At 40.2% G+C, this 26,146-nt stretch overlaps 3 protein-coding genes across 7 annotated transcripts in view; 2 read left to right on the top strand and 1 right to left on the bottom strand.

The window, feature by feature from the left end:
• Positions 1–26,146, bottom strand: part of LOC104943801 (high affinity cationic amino acid transporter 1-like) — a 228,951-nt gene that overhangs the window by 20,655 nt on the left and 182,150 nt on the right. The gene's annotated exons all lie outside the window — the stretch shown is intronic.
• cd2bp2 (CD2 (cytoplasmic tail) binding protein 2) overlaps positions 1–26,146 on the top strand; it is a 297,553-nt gene that overhangs the window by 99,858 nt on the left and 171,549 nt on the right. The gene's annotated exons all lie outside the window — the stretch shown is intronic.
• Positions 4,528–24,507, top strand: LOC104943762 (netrin-G2-like). Of its 3 annotated transcripts, none has more exons than XM_010769237.1 (6): positions 4,528–4,672; positions 6,994–7,227; positions 15,618–15,692; positions 17,829–17,996; positions 20,881–21,015; positions 23,065–24,507. In XM_010769237.1, exons 1-6 carry the CDS (start codon positions 4,543–4,545, stop codon positions 23,286–23,288), a joined length of 966 nt encoding a protein of 321 aa, XP_010767539.1. In that variant the 5' UTR covers positions 4,528–4,542; the 3' UTR covers positions 23,289–24,507. The 3 variants fall into 3 exon arrangements, with proteins under 3 accessions (XP_010767539.1, XP_010767546.1, XP_010767532.1); XM_010769230.1 differs by lacking the exons at positions 4,528–4,672; positions 6,994–7,227 and adding exons at positions 12,250–12,853; positions 13,010–13,126; XM_010769244.1 differs by lacking the exon at positions 6,994–7,227.

Raw genomic sequence — 26,146 nt, 5'->3', positions numbered from 1 at the left:
CCCCCCCTGCCTGAAACGGCTCCATTGGGCTCCTTTGTTTACTAAAGTAACAGAGTGATATCACTATGGAACACTCGCTCTTCTATTGGCTAGCGCTCCAACACATTGTACTTGTGTGCGGTTGACTTATCACAACAGAGCCAGCAAAAATAAAGAGCTTTTTGAACATTAAAGCATGGAAACATGTCACAGTAGAGACACTACGCACTGATATGAACATGAGCATTTCAGGGCCCCTTTATTCATCGTTTTTACCTATGTTCAACTTCATACAAGACATTAGTGCTCCTGAACATGAGACAGAGGGTGAAGCTGAATCTGAAGGTGAAGTGTTGAAGGTGAAATGCAGTGAACACGACTGTGAGGGTGGTCCCAAGGGTGAAGCAGAGAGCACCACAATCATCCTAGAAGCTGAGCTATATACCCGGCTTTTACCCATGAACCTTTGGAGCCCCTTGGGAAGCTGCAAGAAAGTACATTAGCCATAGCTAGAGGTATTTGACAGCTGGAGTTAACTTTATATAAACAACATCCATAATGCACACACTGCGGAAACTTCTTTTTTGACGTGGCGGTCTTCACTGTGACTATTCTCAAGAAAAGCCAATAAGCAAAAAAAAAAGTGTATTTCTATTGTAAACAAGTTAAAATGATCTACAGAGACTTGCACATACAGTATCTTCCACTTTGTAAAAAACACTCAATAACTTTCTTTCTATTTATTTGGAAGATTTTCTTTTGAATAGCAAAAGATAATATGGTTATGAAGTGGTTTAGAAACTCCTCTTTGACAAATAAAAAGGCTGCTTATTGGTGAATACATTTAAGGGGAGTCGGAGAGTCCTACCTCAATGCTGTTTCTATAAATGAAACAAAAAGTAGAATTCTGCCTTTCTAAATCAATCCACTCCTAATATTAAAACTGTTTTCCTTGGCCAATGTTTCTCCATTGCAGGAACTTTAATGAAAACTGTCATTAGTTTTTTGGTAATCATGCTGACAGCTAACAAACATAAAACCCAAGGTTCAAGGTTCTTTATTTGTCATACGAACATAGCTACAGAGTAATTATGTCGATGAAAATCTTAGGTCACAGGCTTCTCCAACAATGCAACATACAGAAAAACAGAAAAATATAGTGCAAGTAAACCCAAACTGAAACCAACTTCCTTGGCAGAGGTTTTAATAATAATCTCATTTTAAGTTATTTTAAAACACAATGAAAGGGGCCATGTTGGTTACAATACCCGCTAACTTTTACTAAAGTTTGGAGTATTTGTACAGCGCAGCATTTAACTTTTTCACTCACAAGGTTAAGGATCTAAATAGTTGAATTCCTGGCCACAGCTGGTCAAATGAGGCAGCAGCAGTGATGTGGAAACTGAACACAGGAGAATGTTTGTGCGTTTGGTTGTGATTATAAACGCTGAAGAGCAGTGGGTTTGTGTCTGTGTATATATCACGCATAATTCATCCTTAGTGGAGGTCTGAAGCTGTACATCGGCTGATCCCCGGTCGTATATCTCTGACGTTAATGCCAGACGTGGGTCGTCCCGTCCTGAGAGTGCTGGCGTCAAACTGTTTGGACAGTTTGACTTTATTTGTTCTGACTGACTGATCTTAAGCAGCCTAGGATGCAAGCAGTTTCTGTCAGACGCTTGAATGTACAGTAAAGTGGACCTCAAAGCCCGGCTCGGCCTCATGCTAAATTTAAACCTGCCATCTTGGTAGGCAGCGGTCCTGCAGGAGAACACTTAGGACGTGGGAGGAGCTGCAATGTCTGAAGGAAATCCATTAAGAGTGTTTGTTGAACAGCACAGCACTTTTGCTGTTTGGCTGGCATCGTGTAGGGAAGTCAAAGAACTCAATGATTAGCTGTGATTTAGGAGGGGCTGACAGAAACTTCAATGTTGTAGAAACAGAGTCACAGTGCTGCGAAAGCTTTTTAAATCCTGCTGTGAAGGACGCGGCACATCAAACGCTTTGTTTTCGTTTACCATGACGTCATTTGGACTATATTTCACCAGCATAACTAGGTTGTGATTATTTTCCTTGTCAATTATTCTAGACATTATATTTGGATTTGTTTTTTTTTATCGTTAGGTCAATGCAGAATTTCAGAAAATGTCCATCATACATTTTTGTTTTGTCTGAACAACAGTCCCAAGGTATTCAATTGACAATCATAGATTAATAAGGAAAAATCACATTTTATAAACTAAAACCAGTTTATTATTACTATCCAAGCATTAAAATCACTATCAAATGTGTTGACCATTAATTTAATGCCAATCTACTATAATGTATACAAAGAAAATCATTGACACTTTCATCCGAAATATCACATTTAAAGAGCTAATGAGATTCAAGCTGTATCTTTTTTCAGACACACTTATTACCAAATACATACTATCACATAATGCAATATATCAAGTTTTAAAATCAGTACATACATAACCCCTCACACAGTTGCACTTTTAGGACACCAGGACGATCATCGCAGAGTATTACTGCCTTTTTCTTCCGCTATCCCAGATTTAGAGAAGTGTATTTGACTTGAGCCTGACCCTGACGGGAGTATACCCTTGTCATCTGTGTGTGTGTGTGTGTGTGTGTGTGTGTGTGTGTGTGTGTGTGTGTGTGTGTGTGTGTGTGTGTGTGTGTGTGGTGCATGCTTGGAGTTATGGCGGGCATATGGTGCAGTTCAGTGAAACCAATAAATCATCTTCCTCCACTCTTTTTTCTCCCGGGGATCTGAGGTCTTAGGTTCTATTCTCACAGAGCGGCTGCCACTACTGTTTGTACGTACACACACACACACACACACACACACACACACACACACACACACACACACACACACACACACACACCAACTGATACACATGTAGCTGAAGTTCCTGTGACATTCATAAGTAGATCACATTACAACATAATCCATCTTGAATGACATCATCTCTAATCTCAGTTATCTTCTCTAGCTCACAGTTGCATTTAAATATGCATTAAAAGAGGCGTGTTTATTATTTGAAAATACGATATATATATATTGGGATTTTTTTCTCCAATTTTCATCGACGTAAAAATTGGTTGTACAACAAATATTTTACCTCCATAGGGCTGCAAATATTTTCCTTGTCAATTAATCTAAAGATTGGATTTTTTGATTGGTTTAATTAGTTAAGCGTGAGTGGAAATCTACCCATCTTCCATTTTTCCAAGATTTACAAAATAACTGCGAACCCTAAACGACTGATTTATGGCCATGTAAGCAAACACACAGGTTTTATAATGATGTGTGGCTGTAACTACATCACATTACAACATAAGCCATTTTGAATGACATCATCTTTATTCTCTGGACCCTAACTGCATTTACACATGCATGTGTTGCAGAAATACCTGTACGGAAAACGACATTTGTGAACTATTTAAAGAGAAGAGTTAAGGCAGTTTGGGATTTACATTTTTTCGTATTTCTTGCTCCACATAAAAAATGGCTACACAATTCATATTTTCTGTTTCATTACCTAAAACCTGATCAAGCACATGCCATATAAGTAGGTAATGTAGGATATGCATTGTACAATAAATGTTTGGATCTCGTCTGTAGTGTGTGCTGCCGAAGCAGACTCATCCTTATACACATTAGCAGCATGTCATCGCAGTTTCACCCTTTGTCCCTGTCCCAGTTAAGTCTCGGAGCATGCTCAGATGAGGATTAGCGATCTATTGGCAAGAGAGTCTGATCCACAGCGGAGGCAGCCCATTGGTCGGCTGAAAAGATGGGCATTCGGCGAAGGGGAGAGGAGAGGTCAGACAAAATCCTAAAACCCAGTCATACATCTACCTATATACAGTTTCCAAAACCCGTGACCTCACATGACTTCCCAGAGCCGCAGAATAACCTGAATACAGAACATTTGCAAACACACACTGCTACGCCAGACCAACCACAATCCTCTCCACCTTCCCTGCATTTTTATAAAGCTTGAACTTGCCCTCAGACTGAGATAGATTGGATCATGTCTGGAAAATCATGTGACGTATTAAAAACATCCATGCAGTCACTCCGAGCGCCACCATTAGGTGTTCTGGATAAAAACGTTAACTGGTGCTGAATCCCAATGTCTTCATTAGCGCAGAGTTAAATCAATGTCCATCACTGCGCTAATAAACGATGAGCATGCTGAGACTGACAGGTGGCATTAAACGTTATTGTTATCATTTCTTCGGCTACATTAATACACGGCACAAATGATCTCATTATATGCAAATGCATCAGTGTGGAGGACACCTGAAGCTGTGTCCGAGCAGGGACTGTGCACTGTATGCTTGCTGTGTGTGTGTGTGTGTGTGTGTGTGTGTGTGTGTGTGTGTGTGTGTGTGTGTGTGTGTGTGTGTGTGTGTGTGTGTGTGTGTGTGTGTGTGTGTCAGTGAATGAGTCCATCTGCACAAACAGACAGGCCCACGTCACAGATTATGTAATGAATCAGCTTAGATTGTTTGCTGCAATGCGTGAGAGAGTGATGGCGCTGTTGCATGGCTGAAAATGACACTAAGAGCTTTTTACTTCTACATGCAGATTCCTTATCCTCCAGCGGCTCCGTTTATGGGGTTGGAAACTCACATTTCAGCCCTCTAAACCCTCATCATCCTGATCTAAGTGAAGGTAGGCTCTTGCAAAGTATAGGTTACATCATAATAGTAATGTGATTATACTAGAATAGTTAGAATAGATGGTTAAAGTTATAAAAACTCCTGCTTATATTGATAAGTTAGAGATTACAACTCCTTTGCTAGCCCTCTTTTGTGCCCGCTAGATGCTTTCTCTATATCTGTTTTCCACATTTAGTTGAACATATATATATATAACAATGGAGGTGGATAACCGACTATCCTAGAGGGAACATAAATATTAGAACTAGAAGATTAATGCTACTTTCTCTAACCGTAGGATAGAAATCAGGCAACCAAACCATGTTAGATGACATAACACTTAATTCAGCTGACGCGTTTATCCAAATCAACTTACAATAAGTGCAATAAAACATATATAATATACAAACTCAGATGAACCAGAAACATCCAGGTCCATCCACTTCAGGTTAGCCAAACCAGGGACACTACATGTATACCAGCCGTTTTGTGTATTCAGATGATGTGGTATTGTATCACTGTACAGAATTCATTCATTGCTGATGTGAAGGTGACACGTGAAAACGTCCGTTATTGTTCATCTCTCAAACTGGGAGATGACAAAAACACATATGCACACATCCCCAAACAGCATGGTAAGTGTAAAATAGAGCAACACACTTTGACACACACTGTGATATTTCATTTTACAACCATGATAACAATAGTCACACCTTTAACAGTCACTGTGTTTTACAGAACAAACAAAAAAACAGTTCTCCAGCAGTGAAAGGGTTGTGGAACAGCTTTTGAGTTTAGCCTATCTCAGCAGTGTGAAATCACACCATCACTGTGTGTTCTCACTTCTGTGTGTGTGTGTGTGTGTGTGTGTGTGTGTGTGTGTGTGTGTGTGTGTGTGTGTGTGTGTGTGTGTGTGTGTGTGTGTGTGTGCGTGCGCGTGCGTGCGTGCGTGCGTGCGTGTGTGTGTGTGTACATTGGGAGGAAATAAGGGATAGCTAGGCTTTCTTTGGATAAACAATCTGAGGCTGCATCTCTTATGCTAATGTCTTAGCCTGCTCGTTCCTCATTGTATTTACATTATCTGTCCTCATGAAACTAATGCAACAGACACCAGAGCTACAGCAGCAGAAACCAAAGTTATAGACGGCTCCACCCAACTTTCAGACAATGTGTTCGAGTGGAAGAATTGTCAAAAAATTCAGGTCTTACCTAAACAATATATTACAGCGTATTCGGCTGTATGGCGGCTGTGGCTCAGTGGATAGAGTGCTGGACTTCGAATCAGGGGGTACCAAGCTCGAGTCCCACTGCAGTCAGCATGTCGTTGTGTCCCTGAGACACTTCACCCCAAGTTGCTCCTGTGGGGATTGTCCACAGTACTGAATGTATGTATGTCGCTTTGGATAAAAGTGTCTAACAAGTGACATGTAATGTAATATTATTCAACCTCTATGAGAAACATCATGGGGTTAATGAAATACGTGAAGAATCTGACTGCTCTTTTAATGGCCGACATAGCTATGTTGCGCAGGCGGATGTTATAATTATGTCTGCCATTGGCAAACGAAAAACATTCCGTACAGCTGATTAGGTCCAGATACTTTGCCCTGTGCGCTCTTATAGTGTAGTATATGGGGGTTTTATAAACATGGACATAGGAGAATCATATTTTGTTTATAACCAATGTGAGAATTTAAATAAAATAAAAGTGAAACATTATCATAAACACTCCACATGCTTTAATTCACATGAATCCCCCTTTGTGTTATTGTATGAACGTATTTAGACAAATACAACTTTATGCAATATATGCATAATTTGTTAGGCCCACACATCACCTCCATTCAAATAGGTTGAGAAACAGTATTGTGAAAATGTATTTGATCCTTTGACAGTAATAAAAGTAACTTTCATATTTCGCATTTTGATTTAACAGTGGAGAAAGTTCAAAACAAAAAGGCCCTTCTTCAAATTACGGCATAAATTGGAAAATGCTGAATAAGCATTGTGACTTAGATGATCCGCATTGTCATGACCTGTTGTTTCTGTGAACGGCCCATCTAGTTCAATTTTGCGCCTGCAAGTTATTGTGGGAAAGCATTATCTCCTTTCCTTCCTACCAGATGGTCCAGTGTATCCTAAACTGAAGGAGATTATAAGGGAAGTAATGAGGCTCCTTTCCTATCATCTAGAGAGCCCAGCAGCTCTTATCATGGCTGCCCCTTAAAAATCTCAGGGTCATTTCAGCTAAATGAACAATTCAACCGCAACCCAGCCCTTTGTATGAGCCCCCACTACATACAAGAGAACCTGACACACTTCCTGTTCCTGCAGAGGTTCCCCCCACTTCAGCAGAGGAGCTCACACCTTCAGAGACCACCCCTGAACACACACATCTGTCTGTCCCAGTCCCAAAGGAATCCACACATCATCCAGTTGTTGATCAACATAAACACCACCAGTACCATCCAATCACAATGAAGTCTGTCCTGACTCGTCTTTACCATCACAAGAGCCTACCTGAAACTGAGGGAAAACACTCAGAGCCGAGGCAAAGTGAGAGAGGAGGTAAGGCACACCCACAGATGACAGTAGATATAGAGTAGTGCCAGAAAATAGAATAATCTAATTTAGTTACAGCTTGATGGTTTTTATGGGGTGGAACCTCTCTGAAATGGACATTGTTCAGGAGGTGAAAGTGACGTTAACGTCCTCATAAGCTTTTATAATCTTATGTTGTTCAGCATCGTATCACATGTCAGGGACGCTTATTCAATTTAGGTTCGTGGCAGTGGAATGGAGTTAATGTGGGCGAGTGAGTGAGAGGCAGGATGAGCTCTGGCAGGTTGAGAAACGTCTCAGATGACTCTGTCTTTGCATCATTTGGAGACAGAGAGCGGATTGTTGAGTATCAGCCACATGATCAGAGTGACAGAAAGATGTGAAGACGTAACAGCAGACAGAATCAGATCTAATCCAAAAACATCCCCCTTAACATTAGGAGAATACTCCATGCCAAAATTATAATTTTTATAAAAATCACTCAGCCCGAGTTACCGTGAATTTTTAAAGAAAGTTATCTGGTATGCCTCAACAGGGAAAAAAGTTCAACAAAAATGGAGAACATCTTTGGATGGATTGACGTAAATGGGGGCTCTGTTTAGAAACAGTATATCAACCGTAAATCAAATGACCTATTTACAAATTCTCTCACAACTCGTGCATTATAATTCAAGTGTCGTTTGTCCAGTCATAAGCTCACTACTTCACAAACGTGTACATTCAACAACAAAAAAAACAATATTTACATTTCTGCAAAACACAATACTCTAACAGATGATGGCACAAGCGTGAAACTGTTTATGCAGAAGTGTTTCAAATACTAAAGTTTAAGTGAAAATGCATTTGGGAAGTAGTGAACATAACGAAAGTTTTGATATAGTAAGGCTGTTTCTAAACCGCAAAACAGCCCAAATGTAATACAAATCATCAAGTCTATTCACTATTTTCACAAATTCAAGGTAGCACATGGTGAGTAATGTATATACAAATTGTCTTTTTGGGGTTGAAATTTGGAGGGAAAATAAATAATATATACTTTATCTTACTGCAGTAAAAGATATATTATGTCATAGAGGGGCAATAATACATGAATGTCAAGATTTAAATAAAATGAAGACATGATCTTTGAGGTTCCTCTTATGTGTCTGTGTAAAGTGAGCAGGAACTTTGAACGCTGCTTCAGACAGTTCGGGTGAGCTGATTGAGATTAATGCCAAGAACAGTTCAAATCACTCCTGTCCCCAAGGCAGCACCGGTCCTGAGATGAAATGCATTTATGCTCACTGCTGTGCTACATCAGCCTTTTGAAACAACTGTGATTCAGACTCCTTTTCTCCCACAAGAGAGGATTTGTTCTCCTGTGTGTGTGTGTGTGTGTGTGTGTGTGTGTGTGTGTGTGTGTGTGTGTGTGTGTGTGTGTGTGTGTGTGTGTGTGTGTGTGAATGCGTGCGTGTGCAGCGGTGACAGATGTGTGAGAGAGGAGGTCCAGTGGGGCCAGAGTCGGACATGAGTAGGGGGAGGCAGGGGTTACTTTGATGAGATGTACTGATGGCATGATGCCAGTTGTGTGAAATGGTCCAGGGTGCTGTGAGAACAGCTGCTGGCGGCCTGTCTCACTGGAGCCCCAGGGAGGGGGAGGGAAGGATGAAGGGGGAGTGAGTGGGCGGGAGATCGCCTGAAGCGGGATGCTCTGCAGGGGAGCAGGATGCTTGCAGGATGCCCCACTCTGAAGAATAACTGGAGACGTACATCGCCGGTGCAAAAACACCTCAAGGGGAAACCCAGATGGATGCATGCAGCATTGTATTCTCTGGTGGTGTGGTGATCATTAGTCCCTCAATGACGTGCATGTTGTGGTCGCTTCATGCGATTGGCTAATTATATTTTTTAGTCTGAATCGAATCTGTGAGAAAGACTGTGGTGTTTAGATTTATTGAATTGTGCCCCCTAAAAGGAAGAGGAAGCTTGATCCATAAACTGAACCGGTTTCACATCTCTGTTATTTTATTCGTAGCCCCAAAAACACAAAGCAAAGGATGCTGGGAAAGGCATAAAGCCCTCTGGGAAAGTGGAACATACAGAGTAAAGAAAAAGAAAAGGGAAAACTTGAGCAAGCGACAATTAAAAATGCAGTGAAAGCGGGATGCGTGAGCTAGAGTTGATTTGAGATTCTTCGTGTGAGCGCACCGCAGAGAAAATTAAATCTCAACATAAGGGGAAGCAATACAATACATGATATAGCATCCTATGAATATTCATATTTTGGGCAAATACACTCTCACCAGATATAGAATAAGATACTCTTCTACTGTAAAAAAGAACAAAGATACAAGCACATACACGAAATGTCAGGACATTCAGATAAAAGGAAGTGCATGTCATTTCTTCCACACGCAGAAGGAAAGTGCCGTGATGAACGAGTTTCTCAAGCTTCTCTGACTCAAAGCTTTTTCCAAAAAATAAAAGAACCAGGGCTGAGGCCCATGATGATCCACTATCTGACAGAGGGTGAAAGGAAAAGAGAAAAGAAAACAAGGTCCCTGAGGAAAAAGGGGAGAAAGGCAGACGATATCAGTAATCTTAACCCACTGCAGTATCAGACTAATTATAAAGTTCTTTTTGTTCAGCCTGTAAAACACCTCATGCGTTCTTGTACAAAATCTGATTATATTGGCCTCAAAACAGAAAAGGAGAAGGATCATAAAGCTAGAGAAACTGAAAAGAGCGGCATTATTATTTTATACTTTGTTGTGGCGTCGTTCTTGTGGATTTATATAAAGTACTTTACTTTGGTGCTGTAAATATGCAGTAGATAAACTTTTACTATGAGTATAACTTGACAGCACACAATGAAAAGCAGGACCGTAAAAACCTGATAGTCACTCAGCAAAAGCGATGGAGCTAAATCAAATTGGCACCAATAGTAGGATGAAGGTGAAATAGATAAAGAATGTATTTATCTACAGATTTATCTTGCTGAGAAAAGGATATGAAGTTGATAAACTATTACAACTTAGTAATAGTTGAACCGTTTCTTTTTTGTGACGACAACTGTGTTTTCTCATGATACATATCATTACGGTGTCAATCTTCTATCTGTGTAAAGTATACAAATCTAATATGATACAATATCTGATTTATACAATCATATACTGATCAAAAGTATGAAAACAGATGTGCAATAAAATAAAAAATCAAACGTAGAAACTCACAACACATGGCCCCCTAAAAAATAAGGTGAAACAATAGGTATAGATTTATTCTTGTTATTTTAATGAACATTGTGGTGTCTTAGTCCATATATCTGAAGGAGAGGTACATGAGACCCATGGCTGCAAAAAAACTTCACCTCGACATATGCAAGGTATATTTTGACTACATAGCGTAGTGATTGTAGCCAAATGTAATTGGGTGTAGTGGTGATGATTTAAAGTATAGAATTTCACATTGTGGTAAACTTGGCAACTTAAAGCAAAACTGTCTCTTATCAAACTTATTTTTCGATTACGGTGTTTCAGTCTCCCACATGTTTGAGGGACACTTTCATGAGACTCAAGGCAACAAAACAGCAACCTTACCTGGGCAAGGGAAGGATAGTGAGGAGGAGCAGGAGGATGGTGAAGAAAAAACAACTGAAGAGACAGGTACTGTATATATTGTGTATGTAGAGAGTTAGAGTATATCCACTACAATAGAGTTAATGTAGATGAATGTTGTAGTATAACTTATGCAAACATGTGAAGTACACTACAAAGCAACTCTCAACCATGATTCCCTAAAACAATGGAAATAGCAGATATATTTGTAGACTTTTGTTTGTTATTTCAATGGGGAGTGTTGTGTTTCAGTTCCCCTTGAATATGAGGCACTTGTACATGAGGCCCATGAATACAAAACACCGCCATCTGGGCACGGGGCGGAAAGCGAGCATGACGAGCAGAACAAAAGAAAAGGTATCACTTTTATAAGAAGTGAAGGCAAAGTTCTCCAATATTTACATACTTTAGTTTACTTCAGTTGCAAAAAATATGCCAAACTTTCCTTAGAAGCTGAACTTGGCAACTCGCCCTCCTGACAGTGGGAAATGCAGAAATGTATCAACATGTTTGCTTTTTAATGTGAATAATATTTGTGGTGTTTCAGTCCCCAACAAGTCTGAGGAGCATGAACTTCAGACTCATGGCCACAAAACAACAGTCTCATCTGAGCAAGAGGAAGGTACTTTTATGGTATTTAGTGGTAGCAATAATCTTGTAGTTCTATATACTGTAGTCAACCTGTAGTGATGAAAATCTTCAGTAGACGAACCTCCTCCACAATTTAAACCTGGCAATTAAGCAAAAACATTGCCCCTGTTTTTTTGCCCATGTTTTTTTGCCCATGTTTTTTTGCCCATGTTTTGACTTTTTGTTTGTTGTATTAAAAGACAACTGTTATGTTTCAGTTTCCCACAATTCTGAGGGACACGGACAAGAGACTCATGGCAACAAAAAAGACTCTCATGGTCACCTACAAGATACTTATGGCCATGTACAAGAAAAGCACGGCCACATAGTGGGGACTGAAGTCGACAAACGAGAGTCATATGACCATTTACAAAAGACTCATAGCCAGGTACAAGAAACTCATGGACATATTGAAGAGACGCATGGCCACCAACAAGAGACTTATGTAAAAGTCCAGGACACTCTTGGCATGGTACAACCAACGCATGGCCATGTTGAAGAGACTCATGGTCACAAACCAGAGATCCATGCTCAAATACAAGAATCACATCTCGTAGTAAAGGAGACTCATGGCCATGTACAAGAAATGAATGGCCATAAATCAGAGAATTATGGACAAGTAAATGACAATCATGGTCACGTACAAGAGACTCATGGCCATGTAAAAGAGATTCATGGCCACAAAGAAGAGATTCATGGCCAATTACAACCAACGCATGACCATGTACAACCAACGCATGACCATGTCAAAGAGACTGAAGTCCACAGATTAGAGATTCATGGTCACTTAAAAGAGACAAAAGGCCACATACCAGATATGCATGGTAACGTTAAAGAGACACATGGCCACACAGAAAATCGTGGTCATGAACAAGAGACGTATGGTCCAACGCATGGCCACGTTGAAGATGCTCATTACCACAAATCAGAGATTCATGGTAACGTAACAGAGACAAAAGACCACATACGAGGCACACATGGCCATGCACAAGAGACTCAAGGCCACATAGTAGGGACTCATACCCATGCACAAGAGACTCAAGGCCACGTTGAAGAGACTCATGGCCACAATTCAAAAGACCACATACGAGAAACTCATGGCCACGCACAAGAAACTAATGGCCACAAAGAAGAGACTCACGGCCACAAAGAAGAGACTCATAGCCAGAAAGAAGAGACTAATGGCCATGTACAGGAGATGCATAGCCATGTACAAGAGACTCCAGGCCAGGTACAACCGAAACATGGCCAAGTAAGAGAGACTCATGGCCACAAACAACAGACTCATGGCCACATTCTCACTTTTGGCATCGAAGAATCGATGCATGGCCACATAGAAGAGTCTCATGGCCACAACACCACCTCTTCATCTGGGCACAGTGTAAATAGTGAGGCGGAACACAAAGGTATATGTTAGTAGTGTAGTTAATCTAGTGTTCTTCGAATATGTAGTATATACATTTTTAGCACAAGCTAAACTTGGCAACTTCCAACCCAAACCAAATTTGTCACAGAACAAATGTATAACAGCTGTTGATTGCTATGTCCTTTATGTGTGTCAGTCTCCCACAAGCCTGAAGGACACATACACAAGACTCATGGATACGAACATGATATTCAAGGTCACAAAACAACAACCTCACCTAGGCACGGAGAGGAGAGAAACGCTCAAAGTAAAGGTACATGTAGGGGTGGCATAGGTCTTGTAGTTTTTACTGTAGTTTACCCGTAGAGCCGAACTACATAGCACATTATCTTTTAGCAAAATGGTTATTTGTTTTTGCTTCATACTGTATGTTGACAATTGTGGGCAGTCTCCTGCAAGCCTGAAGGACATGTACTGATCACAAGCTAAACTTGGCAACTCCAATTGTTAAAATGGGTCACTCTGAACGACAGAATTTGATCCAAATTAATGTATTTGTGTCAAATACGTAGCTTGGTTGTAGGCAATCCTAATTTGGCACCAACATGAGCAAATTATTTGTATCTCAGTTTAAAAAAGCAAAAAATGAACCAAAGAACTCAGATAAACATTGTCTGAGTATAAAGATGGTTGAGGATGAAAACATATTCAATGCCTTAGGCATAGTTTGCCTTTGCTTGTTGTGTTTATGATTAATGTGGCGTGAAAGTTAGGAGCACCAACATAAGACACATGGCGACGAAAAAAAATCTCTTATCGGTAATGGTAGAAATCTCATTAATCTTTTTACCTCCTATTTTGGTTTACGTCAATTACAATTCTGGTTTAGTCAGTCTCCCATACATTTAAAGAACACCTACATGAGACATCGTGGCAAGAGAGAAAAGATGAAAATAGAGATGTGTCTTTTAATGTTGAGGTGGCATTGTTTTTGTTGATTTGTGATTAGAAGTGAATCTGTAAACATGCTGTAGATAAACTGTCACTGCGAGTTAAACCTGGCAGCTCATAGTGAAAAAACTAAAACTGGAAACGTATCTAAATTTATCTCCAACTACCTGATAACCTGTCAGTCAACATTCGCTTTAAGGAAAATCTTAATTTGGTACCAACTGTAGCGCCATATTTTTATATGTGACAATGATTGACACTGTAGGGAAGGATATAACAAGCAAGCAGGATAATGGAGTGGGAAATGGATAGACTAGAAAAGGAATATGAATTTCACATTAAACAACAATAACCCATGTTCTTTCTGCCGTCAAAATAATGTGTTAACTTTTTTAAACACCCTCAGTTCTTGTCTGTTCAAGGGATTATAGAAAGTCAGAACATTTGGATGTGAACAGATATTTAATATTCTAAACAGGCTTGATGATCTAACCCTATTTCTTTGGTCAATTACGGATGTAGATAGGATCTATACTAGCAAAGGTTTCTCACAAATCATTGGCTGTTGGTGTCTTGTCAGTAGCCGCTGTTCTGTCTAGTTTGGTGAAACAGCCAGAGATAATCTGGTCTACGTCAATACAGATTGATTTGCAAGTTGTTGATTCTTTGTAGTGCACCACAAACCTGAGTGGGAAAGTGGGAGTCAGGAGACCTCAAAACACTCTGCTGGGAGAGAGGATGAAGACAGAGAAGAGACAGAAAGACAGAAACAGAAAGGTAGAATTTAAAATGATGTTATGGAAGAGTGATCCATGACTGGTTGCACAATGGGGACCACAATTTATCATGATGAGGTTAATAAGCAACAAAGTATTGCGGTTATAGCTCTATTAAACAAATCATTTGCGCTCACAGTTGATCATTTAAGCAGTTTGATCTCTAAACTGGCATTCTTTATTCATCTCATACGCTTTTGGCAGCAGTGTTTAATGGGTCTATAAGCTTTTCTGAGTATTTTCAAGAAAAACATGCAACATTTCTCTTCTATCACACACTCTCCCTTACCAGTTTGACCAGTCTTTATTGTTCAGATGATGTTAAGACAATGTCCATTTTAAAAAGCACGGTAGGCCGGTGCCTTGTATTGAAATCAAAAGCTCCAGAACTGCACTTTTTCTAAACACAAGGTCTGTCAATGTGACTTTCCAAGGTCAATAATGAACTTTGATGTTGTTGTTTTTATAATGATTTGCTTTAAAGCCTGTGAACACCCACACACAGTTGTTCTCAGGTATTCTGGCTGATTAGACCTACCAGAAAGATTGATAAAGGTGTAATTCTTCCAGGCAGGTGCACATAATCTAAAAAGGAGACTCAGGAAAACGTCAATCAATTACAGTCTATTCCTACCCACACAGTCTGAGAAGTTGTCTAATCAGCCAGATTAACTGAAAACACCATGTGGGTGTTCAGGGACAACAAGCTACAAGCTACACTACTTTCCATGTCCACACAGATATTAACAAAACTCAAATGTGAAGCTGAAAAAACTCTTGAGTCATGTGCAGCACTGCAGTTGCTCTTTGCTTACAGACTCTCACAAAATCTGACTTTTGGGATCTGTCCAACGAGTTAAGAAACACTGCACTAGGTGAAGATTATGTCAGCTTTATAGAACAAAGCAACCCTCCTCTTTAATGTAAAATCTAGTGGGAATCCCCTCCACCTAGGACCTCTCTGTAGTACTGATGCAAACCCATACCTGCTGTTTGAAGGTATAATGCTTTAGCTGACTGTGGCGCAGTGAATGATGTGGAGACAAATCTTGAACTAAGATACCTTCATCCCTCAAGGACTCCTGAAACTCTTGATCTCAGGAGAGCCCCAGGCCAGACAGTTGTTTGGGATCATATACGATGCTTTCAGAGGTAAGAGAGCGACACCGGGCCTGAGGAAATGTATGCTTGGTTTAATCCTCTGGACTCTTTAGGTTCAGATCAATAAACTCTTGTGCCTTAAGTGTGGATGCTGTTTTCCAAGCAGAAAACCTGTGGAAAGATGACTTTCATTGCATGCTTTATGTTGTTCATTTCGCTCATTCTCATTCCCTCTTGCTTGCTGTATGTACACGATCAAGGTAAGTGTTTCATATTAAACCATCAAGTCGTTGCCGTCCCTGTTTATTGATTTTTTTGGAGAAGGGATGCTTGTTAGCTAAATATACAATTTTTCCTTCAACCTCAGAGAGTCTTTGAAGCAGATAGCTCTATCACACTCCGTCTTTCACCGTTAACAATTTGCAATTGATAAAAACCGATAAAGCAGCATCTTGAATCTTAACGGTAATTTGTGAAACAATGTCCCATTGCCTCTCTAGTCTGTGGAGTAATCGGCCATTTATATTTAATTAGGCAGTTCTTCCCCCACCGCCGGCGTGGCTTCCTCAGTGCTGAGAGAGGCACTTTATGGCGCTGCTCTCACTGGCTTCCTTTAAACCAGCTCATTAATATTTCAGCTGGCATCATCAACCAAACAATAATAAAATAATAATGTGATGGCTGATTAAACAGCTAAACTCCGACTTTTTAATGTGCATTTAAATGTGTATTTGCATAAACATGCCTGGTAAACGCCTCTTTAGAGGACAGTGATGCCTTGCAGCACACTATTGCAGCCAAGTTCTAAAGCTTAATAAAAGCTTAATTAGGTACCAGCCGGGCCGAGTTAATCATAGTGAAAATGTGGAGCAACACTTGGTGCACTCATCTGCACAATGCGGATCCTACAGTCAATTATATCAGGTTGTTATTGCTCCCTCTGTTATGAAGAAGGTCTTCTTTTTTTAACCCTTGGTTTCAGGGTGTAAAATATGGAAGAAGTCTGAATTCATCACGCATTTATCCTAGAAGAGAATATAACCTGCAATGCAATCCTCCCAGATTATTCATGAATTCGAAAGAGAAAATGTAATTAAGAGCTCTAGGTGTGTAGTATCTTTTGAAAGAGAAATGACGAACAAATAGCGAGCAGAGAAGAGAGTGAGTGGAGGTTAAGTGATGTCAGACTGACTTCCTGTTATCAGGTGCAGTAAGCTGAAAGCGCATCCCTCCCCTCAAACTCCCTCGGTTAGGATTCTCTATTATAATCTACTCACCCGGTAATGCAATTAAATTCCCAGACACAATTAACATGCTTGTACTCACATTTACACAAGCAAGCATGCACACACACACACACACACACACACACACACACACACACACACACACACACACACACACACACACACACACACACACACACACACACACACACACACACACACACACACACACACACACACACGGATAGATGAGGAATTCCCATCAGTAATCAGTGCAGCCCAGTGAAGCACACTCAGCAAACCTGTGTGTAGTAATGGAGAGGGAGGGGTCTGTCTTTATTGAACCAATATAGAGTCAGAGAGGCGAGTCATAAAACACACTCAGAGTCCTCTGCTCAGTGACGTCTAAAACCATCAGACTAATCTGTTAGTGCATTTCCTTCTGTCCCTGAAGAATCCCATGAGAATGCTTAAGAAAAGATACCACCCTTTCCAAAGTGACTTCAAATGTCCTCAGAGGAAAGACCACCAGACTCAGGGACAGTTTTTGCCCACAGACTCTTCAACTCTTCGATCTCTGTATATCTGTTTACAGTCCACATACTGTATAAGTATTAAATATCATTTATATCATAACAGTGTGTTTCATTAAACTGCAAGTGGAAATTAAAACATTTTGGCATAAATCAGCTAATGTCTTTTTGAGATCTGTGAGTTTTATATATGGTCCTTGTTTTATATACATAATAATACCAATTGTGATAATACATTAATATAAATAAATAAATAATAATACAACTGTACGCTCATTGCTGCATTTTATTTTTAAATTGTTTGTTTTTTTCTTATTATGTCTTAAGTACATTTTATCTTGTATTATATAAAATGACATTGCCAACCACTACTCTGTAGCTTTTGTATTTTGAATCACCTAGTAAAATAAATGTGTCTCTTCTCTCAGACTGTGAGTGCTACGGCCACTCCAACCGCTGCAGCTACATCGACTACCTGAACATCGTGACGTGCGTCAGCTGCAAGCACAACACCCGAGGCCAGAACTGCCAGCACTGCAGGCTGGGATACTTCCGCAACGCCTCTGCCGAGCTAGATGATGAGAACGTGTGCATCGGTCAGTCTGCAGGGGGCTCAGGGAGTGTGTGTGTGTGTGTGTGTGTGTGTGTGTGTGTGTGTGTGTGTGTGTGTGTGTGTGTGTGTGTGTGTGTGTGTGTGTGTGTGTGTGTGTGTGTGTGTGTGTGTGTGTGTGTGTGTGCGCCTGCCTGCCTGCCTGCCTGCGTGCGTGCGTGCGTGCGTGCGTGCGTGCGTGTGTGACAGAAAGGGCATGTTACTACTTCTAAAAAATTCTACCAACAACTCAGATGTTTCAGCCACAAAAAGGTAATTTAGAAGTAACGTTTTAAAAAGATGCACACAGTAGTTCATCCTATTTAGAAAAATGAAAGTTCTGCCAAATATACAGCGGCTTTTTCTGACACCTTTATAGACCACATTTAGTGAAAGGTTAACGATTATTGTATTTTAAATATTTAAAAAGGTGCCCTGTGGCATTTCCTCTCTTTCCAAACCAAAGTCATATTTATAATCAGACGTTACTCACAAAGAATGCACTTTGTACAAATCAATTCACTTTAACTTTAATTAACACAATGTTCAATTTTTTTTTGCTGGTTAAATTATAAGTTTTGATTAATCAATAATCAGTAATATGGTCGATAAATTAATTGATAACCTTATTTCACTCGCAGTGCTTTCATCATATTTTCAGATGCAGCAGGCAGCTTTTATTTTGTAAAACATTCCAAAAACCCACCGTATAATAAACACTCAGCAGCAAACAGCAGACAGACACAGGGAGTGGCTGTGTGAGAAACACCGGGGAGGATCTAGGAACCACACATTAAAGTGCCAGGTATTATAAGATGTTGGAAACTTGAGGTAAAATAAGATTGCATAATGGACATCATTTTGTCATCAGATGCCTAAATATATTTTAAATAAACAAAAAAGGCTTGTTTCATATCCTTTGTATTTTTAAATGGGCAGCTGAAAAACGTTGAAAACAGCAAAGTTATACAGTGATATACCGGTAGTTTGACTCTCACTGATAAAAATGACCAAAAAATGTGTTTACTGCAGATTTCAATAAAGTTATGTAAGGTAAGGTACCATGCTGTAACAAATCTGTAATAGTCAGATATGAGCTGAAATGTGTGATCCCAGAAGATGCTCTTTCAGATCTTCACTAGACTCAGCGAAGAAAACTTGTTTTTACATTAAAAAAACTAAACATGTCTCGGCTCACTGCCCTGCAGCATAGTCCTGAATCTGGGGGTAATACTGTAAGTATAAAAAGGTTTAGAAGTCCAACAATGTTTGACTAATACAAATGCAAACACCCTCAGGCACCCTTAAAGCTCAAATTCAACACTTAAACATTTGAAATTCAATGTGCTGAGGTGCAAGTGAGCAAAAACAATAACATAGCTGATAATATTATTTCTGACTATATAAACACTTTATGGTTTGAATACTGTCACATTGTATTTACTGTTTTTAAACCCAATCTAATTGAGGGCATGTCCTAAAAAGAGGTCAGTGTGTTTGCATAGCTGTGGAGCTCAAATCTGGTGTTGACTTGGATCCGTCTGTAGGTGGACTGCAGGGGGTTGGAGGGTAAAGCCGTGGTGTTTGAGGCGCGCAGGGCCAGGTTTTGGAGTCAGCACAAATAAGTCCCCATTAGCTGATCTGCCAGCTCATTGGCACACAGCGAGCATGGCAGCAGAAATCAGTTCACACTGCGCGTCTCTAGAGCGAGAAGGCAGGGCCTCCCAAACACTAATGCATTTGTAAACAGCTACGCATTCACTCAGCGGCTCACATGCAATCCCAATATCCTGACCCACAAACACACGGATCGCATCTGCATTGCTGTGGTTGCGTAATCTGTTTCACTTCAATTAATATTTGATATCAAACTTGATTATGAATGAGGTAATTTGACAGTGAAAGACAAGCTATGTGCTAACATCAGACTATGAGATAAATCCTTGATTCATCACAAACTGACAGATGCAATGCAAATGTGCAGCTCTGCAGTTTTTCACCACCTCTGATCTGCTACCACTGATCTGGATATCAGTCAGCATCTATTAATATATGTATAACGATGCACAAATTGCACGAAATACAAATGATGCTTTAAAATTCAATGTCATCTTCTTTTAAAGTGTGAATTGCATTAAGTAGTTAGCATTTCAAGGCAAGAAAAACATTTGTACCAATGTGTTATTGGTAGTAAAGGAGAGTTCAAAGCGTTTCGGAGATGAAATATGAGTAAGTTGTGTTTTTTAAGCTATCAAACATCATATGAATGTCAACAGAAGGAACCTTAAGGTGGTTTAATTATGTAGCACAACAAAAAAGACGTCAGCATCTCCCTAAACTATTCAAAACACTGCCATGTTTCCTGCACGTATTCTACCTGCCTTTGAAAGCAGATATGCTGCGATCAAAATAACCTGCAGTTCTGTTTAGATGGGATACGTTTCCCAAACAACAGATGATATATATGTGACAAAAACCCCTCTGTCATTTCATTTTCTGTTTGGAAGGACTTTAGTCTCTTTCAGGCTGTATTTGACTGTCTGTAAGATCAAATAACAGCTTTTAAAAATGCTTTAAATTACAGTAGTTTATATCTCCAGACACCATATCACATTATCTGGGAGTTCTATGGAAGAAAACAGATGCATGGTTTGAAAAAGGCAAAACAAATCTTGCTAAAAAAGAGCCTTCATTTCAGGTCTGAATATCTGCAGAAGTGTGCCTTTGTACTTTGATGAACATCCACCTGACACACAGCGCTGCAGCTCTGAAAGCCATCAATACAGAGACAAATATGTGGTCTGAATACAAATGCACACGTTTAGGCCAAACTTAATTCAACTCTAGGTCAAATCTGAATTTCAAATCTCTCCTTATCCCTCCTCCTTCAGAGTGCAACTGCAACCAGATGGGTTCTGTTCATGACCGGTGTAACGGCACGGGCTACTGCCAGTGTAAAGACGGAGCCACGGGGGCCAAGTGTGACGACTGTCTGCCCGGATACTACTGGAAACAAGGCTGTTACTGTGAGTCTCTGTCACATCTATACTTTGATTTCATTTGGATCAAGGAATTTGATTAAATTAATATATACATATATATACTTCAGATAACTATACCAATAACAGATTGTTTTACAGAGTATTGAATGCATTAAAGAAAGGTCCCCCAGACTTCCTGATATGTCCTGTTTGAGTAAAAAAAAGAATGATCTGATTTTACATATTTGGCATCAACTAATGCATCATGGTGTCAAACTCTGCATCTACCCTGCTGGAAACTTGCATCAAGAAATAGCAGTGTTGTTCATGAATTACCTCAACGTAACTTTCATAATCAAACACTTATTCGTCCTAGCTGGACTCCTAGCGCTCTATGTGTCCTCTCTAACTCCAGGGAGAGACGTGGCCCCCTGCTCCCATTAGTTTGACATGTTCAAATGTTATATGCAGACACTCTAAACTGTGTTCAGACTCATATGATAAATCCTGTGCAGGCATACTCATTTTGTCCATACAGAAAACTCATTATGAATCAATAAGACAATCAATAAAGAGTTAGACCGATAAACAGAATGGATAGTAGCATTGGTATCAATAAAAATAAGGTTTTCTTTTTACAAGGCTGAACAGCATGCTGGGTAAAGCTCTCACTACAGATTAGTGAAGAACAGAGGAAGGCAGAGACCGGAGGTGTACGGGACGTTTTGATTAGTCATTTACCTCAACAATGGCTCATCTGATCGACATCACAATTGGCAGATGTTTTGCTCAGGACCCGAGGAAGTGCAGTGTTTAGGGTGAAGGTATTTGGATAAGCTGCCGGACACCAAAAAACAACCTTTTTTTTAATAGGCATGATTTTATTGGGCACTTCACAACTCTATAGAAATCCAGAGGAGAACAACAGAGTAGCTTTACAGGAAGTTGCTGTGCCACAGGCTGCAGCTCGGCATCCTCCCATGTTCTCTTTCCTCCCGGGGGAATAGATTATGGAGCTCATTAGCAGCATCAGCTACTCCTTTAATTGATGACCCTGTCACTTCTTAACCCCATTACAGGGAAAGGCCTACCTCTATCATCCACCATCTCCCACAGACCCTACGCACGCACACACACACACACACACACACACACACACACACACACACACAAACTCCACAGGCATGCAAGTCTTATGACTGTGTGTTTATGTACAATAAGGGACATGTAGTATCACAGTATGTTTTAGATTTGACATGTTACTCCAAATAGCTAATTATCTTAGCGATAAGATGTTTGCTCATGTAATTATTTCTTGTCATGAAAGCCTGATCCCCTCTTCTTTCTCACAGAAAATGTTCAGGCCAAGTATCTCTTGCAGTACCTCTGTGTTTCTCCCTAATGCCTTTTATAGAATTGTAATGATGTTATTCCTTTCTCCGATCATTACTTAGCAAATATAGCATGCGCAGTGTATTTTCTGCTGGCTTTGAGACAAGGATTTTTTACTTGACCCTGAGAAAGTGCAGGCTCAAGAAAAACAGACAGAGAAAAGGGCTGCAAAAACAAAAAAGGCAGGTGTTACCTGTTGTTGTCCCTGAGGCAGAGACTGGAGAATTCATCTTGCCTCTTCCCTTCCTCCCGCTTTATTTTCTACTTTGTTCTTTTTGCCCTGGATTCCTCCCCTCCCCAAGTATCTCTGTTTCCCATCATGCTCTTTCTGACATTACCCCTCCTTATCTCCCCTCACCTGTCTTTCTCTTTGCCATACATCTTTCTTTTGTGCTCTTTACGCCCACGCTATCGTTTCACCGCCTGTCACTTTGCCGTGCCCTCTTTATTCCCAACTCCTCTCTCATTCGACTTACGTCTGCAAATCCTTAACTACGATACAATGAATTCTTTATTATCAGATCAAGACACGATACAAGGAAAAACACATAACATTTTAAATATTATGTGCATGCCCTTTATCTAATAGTGTTTCATTGTTTGCCTCCATCTTGACTTTAGCTGTAACAATGTAAATGTCTCCTCTGTGGGACGAACAAAGGTATTCTGATTGTGATCCTCTCTCGGTCTGCTCCCTCTCAGCTAACGTTTGTGACGAGGAGATGCTCCTATGCCAGAACGGAGGAACATGCAACCAGAACCAGAAGTGCATCTGTCCTCCAGAGTTTAAGGGGGTCCTGTGCCAACAGTCCCGCTGCGAGGCGGGCAAAGACTGCAGCGCCGCCCCCCCCCTGCACCTCAGCACGGCCGCCCTGCTGCTCTGCACTCTGCTAGCAAACCTGCTGAACACGTTAACGCCCCACTGAGCCACCGAACCCCCTCGGACCAGGGAGTGTGTGTTTATGTGTGTGTACGCCAGGCCAGGGGTCTGAAGGGCCGCCTGGACGCGTTGAACACACTGCAGCACTCGCAAAGAGCTCACTCACACTACACAAACTAGCCCCTTTCAAACACATAAATACACACACACACACCTCACAGGACTGTTATGATACCGAGTGTGTGCTCAGTTGTGAGAAAAAAAGAGGAGCGACCTCAGAGAAAAAAGATGCAGACGGAAAGAGTGGGGGGGGGGGGGGGAATCATACCAACCACTGTTCCCTTTATTCCTGAGCTGGAGCAATGTGCATCAAACCAAAAAGCATAAACACTTAAGTCACCACTGTATCACTTCTAAGGGAATGGCTGTTACACACATGTGGACCTTTTCTTTTTTCCTTTTTCCTTGGTTGGATGCCACCTCCGTCTGAATGACGGCCGACGTGTGTGTGTGGGAACGCTCGACGGCGTTCGATCCCGCTGCTGAGGCCTACATAGTATATTAACCAGGTTTCATTTCCTCTCAGAAGATGAGACTTGATTTTACATTTATTCTATTTCTGCTGCTTTTCTTTTTTTAATAATTATATCTTGAGTCATTGTATCTAATGTGCCCACTTACAGTCGCTGAGATTATACATATTATATTATATCCAGGGGGTTACAAATTATAAAAAAAGAATTTAGTCACTATTGTGGATGTTATAGGAATGAGTGATTGTTGCCACACTTAGCGAGATTTAATCTTCACACAGTATTCAGGAAGCAGAATTTAACAGAATTTAACTTATCAGAAGTCTAAAAGAGAGAGAAAAAGATATCAACCACGTATCAATATTATATGACATTATTTGAATATTTTTTGTAGAAATTATTTTTGTTTGGAGTTACAATAAATTATAAAAAATGACATTTACAACTATTCTAAATGAGCAGTTTATTACACTGAGTGTAAACCTTGCAGTAAATATGACTGTTATTTGCCTTCTTGCTTGTTCTTTTGTTATTCCATCATAATTTTAAAAATGTTTCCAGTGGCGTAAAATGAAGATAGAGCAAGTTATCCATTTATCATATTTCCTTCACTTTTGACATGGTGTTGAATGTTCATGATTACAAACAGACTATTCCAGCAGCCTGTCTGACAATCACAAATAACTGCTTTCCTGTCAAGAGAATATAAAGGATTTTATTCTGATAAAAGTTGCAAAGTGCTTTTATATCTAAATGACACTTGCAAACACAGCGTTAGTGATGGTCTACATACATTTATTTTCCATTGTTGGATAAATATAATATTGATTCCCTGCAGTCCTTAGAGAGTATTGATTGATGATTTTTCTCATTTTTAAAGAGGACATATTTTGTTCATTTTCAGGTGTATAGCAGTATGTAGTGTCTCTACTTTAAAGAGTCCTCTCCTGCTGATGTTCAGGTTTATATCAGTATGTAGTGTCTCTACTTTAAAGAGTCCTCTCCTGCTGATGTTCAGGTGTATATCAGTATGTAGTGTCTCTACTTTAAAGTCCTCTCCTGCTGATGTTCAGGTGTATATCAGTATGAGTGTCTCTACTTTAAAGAGTCTCTCAGTATGTAGTGTCTCTACTTTAAAGAGTCCTCTCCTGCTGATGTTCAGGTGTATATCAGTATGTAGTGTCTCTACTTTAAAGAGTCCTCTCCTGCTGATGTTCAGGTGTATATCAGTATGTAGTGTCTCTACTTTAAAGAGTCCTCTCCTGCTGATGTTCAGGTGTATATCAGTATGTAGTGTCTCTACTTTAAAGAGTCCTCTCCTGCTGATGTTCAGGTGTATATCAGTATGTAGTGTCTCTACTTTAAAGAGTCCTCTCAGTATGTAGTGTCTCTACTTTAAAGAGTCCTCTCCTGCTGATGTTCAGGTGTATATCAGTATGTAGTGTCTCTACTTTAAAGAGTCCTCTCCTGCTGATGTTCAGGTGTATATCAGTATGTAGTGTCTCTCCTGGGACATGTCTTCATGCTTTAATGTTCAAAAAGCTCTTTATTTTTCTCATACTGCCTGTGCTGCAGCACCTCTTTTCACCCTCTGTCTGAAACCAGAGCCCAATCTGCTCTGATTGGTTAGCTGGCTGGCTCTGTTGTGAATGGTCAATGACTTAGAGGTGTCCCGCCCCTTAGCCTATCATGTACAATAGGTTTGAGCGCTAGCAAATAAAAGCGCAAGTGTTACATAGTGATGTCACTTTGTTCCGGAAGTAAACAAAGGAGTCTAGTGTGTGGGAGAGAAAACTCCCTCTGGATGGAACACAGGCAATCTGAGCCTTTGCATACCCTTCACATGCACTAAAACCTATAACACACTACAGGAGATGGAAAACCCATAAAACATAAAGGTACCCCTCTAACTCTCCTTTGCACAGCGACACACTGTGTTTAGCAAAACATTTATTTTTCCGGAGAATTACTACAACATTACTTCACAGAAAAATTGCTGAGTCAGCGCAGGTAAATAAAGTGGATAAAGTGATGTGAATGGTGCATTACAACGGGATACTGTGTACATCTAACAGATCAAAGTAAGACTAAGCCAGAGAGAAATGAAAAGACATGGTTCCTGTATTACTCCCGTGTTTCAGAGCTGCTGGTTCCTGCGTTAGTTATTCTGTGTGAGGGCTCATCCTCTGAGCCCAAACGGTGTCAAGATCTGAGGCGCGTGAGAGAATAGTTTATAAATGTACAACATCGAGAAAATGGTGTAAAGGAACGTGGTTCATCGTGGATCAAAGAGCAGGTAGAGCTCTTTGTGTTGCATTAGTGTTTGCATTAATGGCTCATTGTATTTTCATGTATACAGTTCAAACATCAC

This window comes from Notothenia coriiceps, unplaced genomic scaffold (genome assembly GCF_000735185.1).
Source record: "Notothenia coriiceps isolate Sejong01 unplaced genomic scaffold, NC01 NC01_scaffold00000339, whole genome shotgun sequence".
NCBI lineage: Eukaryota > Metazoa > Chordata > Actinopteri > Perciformes > Nototheniidae > Notothenia > Notothenia coriiceps.
Note: the sequence above shows the minus strand (reverse complement) of the source record. Positions and strands in the feature narration are given on the sequence as shown.

Bases quoted from the DNA above. Each gene is read 5' to 3' on its own strand.
- LOC104943762 (XM_010769230.1), top strand. From the start codon at position 12,265: ATGCATGGTAACGTTAAAGAGACACATGGCCACACAGAAAATCGTGGT. The intron at 12,854-13,009 runs GTATATGTTAGT...TATGTGTGTCAG, and splicing joins TAGTGAGGCGGAACACAAAG to TCTCCCACAAGCCTGAAGGA. The intron at 15,693-17,828 runs GTAAGAGAGCGA...CTCTTCTCTCAG, and splicing joins CATATACGATGCTTTCAGAG to ACTGTGAGTGCTACGGCCAC.